This window comes from Manacus vitellinus, unplaced genomic scaffold (assembly GCF_001715985.3).
Source record: "Manacus vitellinus isolate BGI_N305 unplaced genomic scaffold, ASM171598v3 scaffold_12_pilon, whole genome shotgun sequence".
Lineage (NCBI taxonomy): Eukaryota > Metazoa > Chordata > Aves > Passeriformes > Pipridae > Manacus > Manacus vitellinus.
Genome location: NW_021938949.1, coordinates 17,490,077 through 17,496,314, shown reverse-complemented (window position 1 = coordinate 17,496,314; position 6,238 = coordinate 17,490,077). Strand labels below are relative to the sequence as shown.

The window sequence follows — 6,238 nt, the reverse complement described above, 5'->3', positions numbered from 1 at the left end:
GGGATGGGGGGCTGCGTGGTCCCTCACTGACCCGGGCACGGGGCAGAGCTCGGGGAGCTGCGCAGCCTTCCCACTGCCCCCAGATCTGAGACACCCGGCGTGGAGCTCAGGGTGCTGGGAGACCCCCTGCCTGTGAGACTGGGGTGCTGGGGAACCCCTTGCCTGCAAGCTTGGGGTGTTAGAAGATGCCCTGCCTGGAGCTCCAGAAGCTGGAGAACGCCCCACCTGCGAGCTCAGGGTGCTGGATGACACCTTGCATGGAGCTTGGGGTGCTGGGGACTGCCCTGCCTGAGAGCTCAGGGACATCCTACCTGCGACCTCAAGTAGCTCAGGGACATCCTGCTTGCAAGCTTAGGGTTCTGGGGGATGCCCTGCCTGTGAACTGGGGTACTGGGGGACATCCTACCTGTGGGATTGCCTATACCCTGCTTGTACACTCAGGTATACCCTGACCCTGAGCTCAGTCAGCATGGGGATGCCCTTCATGGAAGCGTGGGGACGCCCTGCCTGCAAGCTCAGGGACACCCTACCTGTGACCCCAGGGAGCTCAGAGACATCCTGCCCACGTGCCTGTGCCTCCTCTGCCCACCAGCACAACCCACAGCACCCGTCGTGGGCAGTGGTGGATGTGAGTGGGCAGTGGGGACATCTGCCATGGGATGTGTGCCCTGCTCTGACACCCCCCGTGGGTTTGTTTCCTTGGAGGTCCAGGCATGTGGGATATTCTCACCAGGGTGGGAAAGACCAAATTCTGCTTGCCTGACCCAAACCCCACAGCACCAGCACTAGGCTGGGGATACCCTGGGGGCTCTGGTGGCTGCCACTTGTTCCCCCTGCCTCTGTCCTGCCCCATCCCTGGTCATGCTGGGTGCCTGGATGGCTTCTGAATCCATGGATTTTTGCCCTCTCCGTATCTCTCTGTCGTTTCTCAGGTCTCTTCCCAGGAAGAGCAGCTGGGGCAGGTTGCGGGAGGTCTGTCGGTAAGGAAGCAGGCTCTTCCTCCTTCCCCGGTATTTAAGAAGCCGCTTCCGCGCTGCCCAGTCCTGGGCCTCTCTGTCCCGTTCCCCTTATGTGTCTGGTGGTCCAACATCCCGGAGCAGCACTCTGGCCACATCCCCACGAGGGACGTTGTCCCCAAGACCTGCAGGGTTTGGCATGTTTTAGGAACAAGTTTGGGGCTGGTTTCGGCAGGAGCAGGGAGGTGGGTGACAGCCACCACCAGATGGGAGCCCTGTGCCATGATCCCACTGCAGACAGCTCTTGGTCCATGTGACAGATGGCTGCTCCCAGTGAGAGAGGCAGACCCCTGGGCACCCATCCCAGATCCACAACCCCAGGACATCCATTGGGAACTGCACGTGAGGGAACCGGTGTGGTGGGTTCTTGGCACACCCAGTGTCAGCCTGTGCTGGGATGCTGCCTTGGAGGCTGGGGACAAATGTCTTCCTGGCCCCATGGGCTGAGCTGGGGCCTTTCCCCATACCCTTGAGATGCACTGAGATCTTTCCCTGTCCCTCTAGGTTGAGCAGGGATCCTTCCCCATCCGTCTGGGGTAATCTAGGATCCTTCCCTGTTGGTTTCAGATGAGCTGCGGTTCTTCTCTATCTTATTGGCCCGAGCTGGGATCCATTCCCTTCCCCTTGGGCTGAGTTAGGATCATTCCCCACCCCTCTGGGATGAACTGGGTCTTTCCCCATCCCTGTATACTTTTGAGGAGTTGTGGTGCATTCCCAGGTCACAACAAGCAATGATGGGTTGCCTGGGAGCCTCCAGGCACTGCCTGGGCACACGGTGGTACCTCAAGTATCACTTAGACCCCTGGGTTTCAAATCTCTGTGGTTCCTCCACGGCCTCACCAGGAGGGCAGTGAGGGCAGGATGCCGGGCTTTTCTTCCCAGCCTGGCATTGGCAAGGCTCTGGGTGGAATATTCCCATCTCTGTCCCGGAGCCACCGGGCACCTGGATGGGTGACTGGAGCCCGTCTTATCTCTCCTTGTGGCGGCAGCCTGGCTCCCGTGTTTAGTCTTTGGTGCCTTGCAACACCCCCGGCGACGGTGGGTGCTGGGTGTGTGGCTGCCTGTGGCTTTGGCATGGCAGGATGGCCAGCTGGTATGACAGCCCAGCAGGCTCACCATCCCTGTGATCCAAACCCCCTCCCCACTTCCCTAGGGGAAGGAGCAGGGTGCGGGTGAAGAAGCTGGACCCCGCAGTGGTGGGCTTTGCTTGGGGTCCGGTGCCCTGGACCCATGGGTGTTGCCTGTCCTGAGCCCTCCCCGCCGGTGCCATCGCTGGCTCCGGGAGGCATTCCCCTGCACATCTGCGGGGCAAGGGCGTGGGGGGCGCGGAGGCAGCGGCAGGAAGCAGGCAGGAGCTGCGGCTTGGGGTGGGACAGGGGCTTCTCTGCTGGGAGCTGTCATCTGGAAGCCATCAGCGGGGCGGGAGGGAGGGAGCCGCCTTCCCAGGGCCACACACGCCGGCCGGCCCCATGGGGACGCAGCCGGCCGGCCCGCAGCCTCCCTCACCCGCCCGGGGGTCCCCGGCTCCCCTCGCCCGGGCTTGGCACTGGGCAGCGTGTCCGAGCCCATCGGAGTGGGGGGCTGCAGTGGGGCCACCGTTTGGTCAACTCATCCCCCAAAGCTTCGGATACAGGGCTGGAGAAACCCACCCACCTGCGTCGGCAATCCTCTCGATGGCTGGAATCATCATTGCAAAGCAAGGGGGGACGCAGCGGGGTGAGCTGGCAGCAGGGATGCAGCCCCCTCCTCCCTAACCCCACATCCCTCTCGCAGCTTGGCCAACATCCCGTTGACTCCGGAGACCCAGCGGGACCAGGAGCGGCGGATACGCAGGGAAATCGCCAACAGCAACGAGAGACGGCGGATGCAGAGCATCAATGCTGGCTTCCAGTCCCTGAAAACCCTCATCCCACACACGGACGGGGAGAAGCTCAGCAAGGTGAGCAGGATGTCACCAGGGCTGTGGTGGTGTGGGGTGCAGACGCTGATCCTTCACGTGGAGGGGCTGAAAGTGTAATTGGGGATATTTGCATATGTTAATTCAGCGATCGAGGTCTCTCCTGGGGTGTTTTCCCTGTGGGAGTGGGTTTGCACCACCAACCTGGAGTGGCTGAGTGTGTGTGGCAGCCTGCAGTGCCCCAGGAGCAGGGTATTGTGCCTGGGTGAGGAGGAGACCCTGCTGCAGAGGGGAGTGGGCTGAGGAGGTGCTCGGCGGCCAGGCAGGTTCCTGAAATGGAATTGGAGGATTTCGCTGTGGTGGAAATCCCAGAGGGGACCTGTGGGCGAAGCAGACCATGAAGGGAGGTGCTGGGGCCGGGTATGGAGCAGTGCTGCTGCCTCCCAGGCAGGGAGGGAGCTCAACAAGAGGAGGTTTGGGGGGACAGTATGGTCTCCTGCCTCAGCATGCCCCTCCTGGCTCTCCCACAGGCAGCCATCCTTCAGCAGACAGCCGAGTACATATTCTCCCTGGAGCAGGAAAAGACTCGGCTGCTGCAGCAGAACACCCAGCTCAAGCGGTTCATCCAGGTAGTGCCCCAGGGATGGGATGGGAGGAGATGGGACAGTCCCAGCTGGCCAGGGAGGGGACATCATCGCTGTTTCTTGGGGTCAGGGCAAGACCCTCTACCCTAATCAGCCGGGGAACGGAGATGTTTCCACTCTCCTGGCAGGGCAGGGAGCCCCATTCAACCTGGCAGGGGGAGAAGGGCTTGGGTCCCACTTTCCATTTGGGGTGTTGGGGTACGGCCCGGTGGCAATTCTGGTGCTGGGGTGCCCAACTTGAACTGTTCTGGGTATCACAGTGTGAGAACCGGGTTGGCACAAGGCTGGGGGGGTGAGGACCAGGATGGGGGGCAGATGCAGGAGTCTGTCCATCCCCAGGCATCAAGGACAACCCTGCAGAGACCCTTCCCAGCAGGGAGCTGTGGTGGGGGGTGGCATCACCCGAGTGTGGTCTGGATGGTGGGGAGGCCATCCAGGCTGGTCCCTGTCCCCTAACACCACATTCCCACGGCAGGAATTCAGTGGTTCTTCCCCGAAACGGCGACGGGCGGAGGACAAAGACGAGGGGATCGGCTCGCCGGACATCTGGGAAGATGAGAAGGCCGAGGATCTGCGTCGGGAGATGATCGAGCTCCGGCAGCAGCTGGACAAGGAGCGCTCAGTCCGCATGATGCTGGAGGAGCAGGTGAGGCTGGGTGCCCTCTAGCAGGCTCTACCACGACCCCAGCAGATCCCTGGGACACCGGCACTGCCACGGGACATCTGCTCCGGCCACCACTGCTCCACGCTCCGTCAGGGCTCCCTGGCTCTGCTGTGCCCACCCCACACAGGGCACAGCCCACAGCCGTGGTTCAGGGGTGCTGTGCCTGTCTCCTCACTGATGTCAGGGTTCTCTCGCCCGCAGGTTCGCTCCCTGGAGGCCCACATGTACCCCGAGAAGCTGAAGGTGATCGCTCAGCAGGTGCAGCTCCAGCAGCAGCAGGAGCAGGTGAGGTTGCTGCACCAGGAGAAGCTCGAGCGTGAGCAGCAGATCCGAACCCAGGTGAGTGCACTCCAGCCCATCCTGCCCGTGGCCCAGCCATGATCCCCCCAGGTGGTGAAATACAGGAGGTTGGGGCAGTTTAGTGATGGGCTTGGCACCTCCTGTGGGCAGCGATGTCCCAGCAAAGCTCTCACCCTTGGTGAATTGGGAAGGGGTCAGCACAAAGCCCCCGCAGTGCTCAGGGGGCTGTACTTGTGTGCACCCCTTGTTTCACAGCAGGACTATGGCTTGGACCACCCGTGGTGGTTTCCAAGCAGCTCAGCTCCCCATCACGGAGGGCTTTGTACAGGGAAGGTCGCTTGCCAGTGGGCAGGGATTCATCCCTGGGGGTTCACCTCTCACTGAGTGACTCCCACTGAGCTTTAGGGACCCCCAAACCACTCCCTGTGACCCACCAGGCTGGGAAAAGGGAGCAGTGAGCGGGCAGGCAGTGGGGATGGGAGCCTTCAGCCTTTCCTGCAGCACAGTTGGATTTGCCAAAGGTGCAGGGAGAAGGTGAGCGCTGTGCTGGCACCTGTACACTGCCACCCCTGAGCCCAGCTCATGGCCACACTGCTCTGGGAGCTTCAAAAGGAGAGAGGAACACCAGCTTCCACCTTCCTTGGGCTTCTGAGAAGCCATGTCCCCACAGGGTCCCTGCTGGCTGCCTCCTGGGAAAGCTTAGCCTATTTTTAGGTGAACTCTACATAGCCTCCTGCTTGGACGGGTCTTCCCATCCACTGTTCAAGTGAGGATCCCCAGGGGTGTGGGGGCTTCCTGGCCATGCAGGTCAGGGTGAAGGGAGGCCTGGCACTTGCCTCTCCTGACTTCAAAGCCCAAATCATTCCCTCTTGGGGTACGGGGAATACTCACATTCCACTCTGCCAAAGCTGAGGTGGCAGCAGCGTTCAGCTGGCATCCTCCTGCGTCCATTGGGATGGAGAACTGGAGCAGACAAGTGATGCTTCAGCTTTTATGGGGTTTGGGCTCAGTGAACAAGCGTGATGCTCTCCCCACTGCTCGGGTCCCTGCTCACCGGGGGGGTTTTGCTTCTCTCCCCAGCTCCTGCCATCACATGCTCCCCCAGCGCCCACCCACCACCCCACCGTGATCGTTCCAGCACCGCCTCCCTCCCATCACGTCACCGTGGTCACCATGGGCCCGTCCTCGGTCATCAACACAGTCTCCACATCCCGGCAAAACCTGGACACCATCGTTCAGGTGAGTCGGGGAGGATGGCAGCGGGGGGGATTGGGAGAGTCCCTACCCCCCGGGGTTGTGTCAGAGGGGACACAGCCCGTGTCCTGATGGCGGGTGGTCGCCCTCGGCAGGCGATCCAGCACATCGAGGGGACGCAAGAGAAGCAGCTGCAGGAAGAGGAGCAGAGACGCGCCGTCATCGTGACGCCCGTGCGCGCCTGCCCCGAGCCCTCCGCCTCCGACACCGCCTCCGACACCGAGGGCAACGACAGTGACTCCATGGACCAGAGCAAAGAAGAGCCCTCGGGGGATGGGGAGCTGCCCTGACACCCCCCAGCCGACAGCCAAGGAGGGGAGCCAGGGCGGGGGGGGAAATGTCAGAGAATACGCTGAAATTTTTAAAAAATACAACGCGATTTGGGTCTCTTTTATGACCTTTTTCCAATACTGTAAAGCAGAGCGCCAGAGGCAGGCAAAGGTCACCCTTCAGCTCCCGGGGG

At 61.8% G+C, this 6,238-nt stretch overlaps 2 protein-coding genes across 2 annotated transcripts in view; one reads left to right on the top strand and one right to left on the bottom strand.

Annotated features, from left to right (window-relative positions):
* GLIS2 (GLIS family zinc finger 2) overlaps positions 1-338 on the bottom strand; it is a 14,204-nt gene extending 13,866 nt beyond the window's left edge. The window contains exon 1 of the mRNA XM_029957867.1: positions 312-338. Coding sequence (XP_029813727.1) covers positions 312-338 — 27 coding nt within the window. The remainder of the gene's footprint in view (positions 1-311) is intronic.
* A 330-nt stretch (positions 339-668) lies between these two features.
* Positions 669-6,232, top strand: TFAP4 (transcription factor AP-4). The gene is made up of 7 exons (XM_018067725.3): positions 669-980; positions 2,790-2,955; positions 3,444-3,542; positions 4,033-4,203; positions 4,423-4,560; positions 5,602-5,760; positions 5,871-6,232. The coding sequence occupies exons 1-7, from the start codon at positions 862-864 to the stop codon at positions 6,063-6,065; spliced, it is 1,047 nt and encodes a 348-aa protein (XP_017923214.1). The 5' UTR covers positions 669-861; the 3' UTR covers positions 6,066-6,232.
* The last annotated feature ends 6 nt before the right edge of the window (positions 6,233-6,238 follow it).

Excerpts from the sequence above, each read along its gene's own strand:
- TFAP4 (XM_018067725.3), top strand. The coding sequence starts at position 862 with ATGCTGGGTGCCTGGATGGCTTCTGAATCCATGGATTTTTGCCCTCTC. Across the intron at positions 2,956-3,443 it reads ACGGGGAGAAGCTCAGCAAG|GCAGCCATCCTTCAGCAGAC; the intron begins GTGAGCAGGATG and ends GCTCTCCCACAG. Across the intron at positions 3,543-4,032 it reads AGCTCAAGCGGTTCATCCAG|GAATTCAGTGGTTCTTCCCC; the intron begins GTAGTGCCCCAG and ends TTCCCACGGCAG.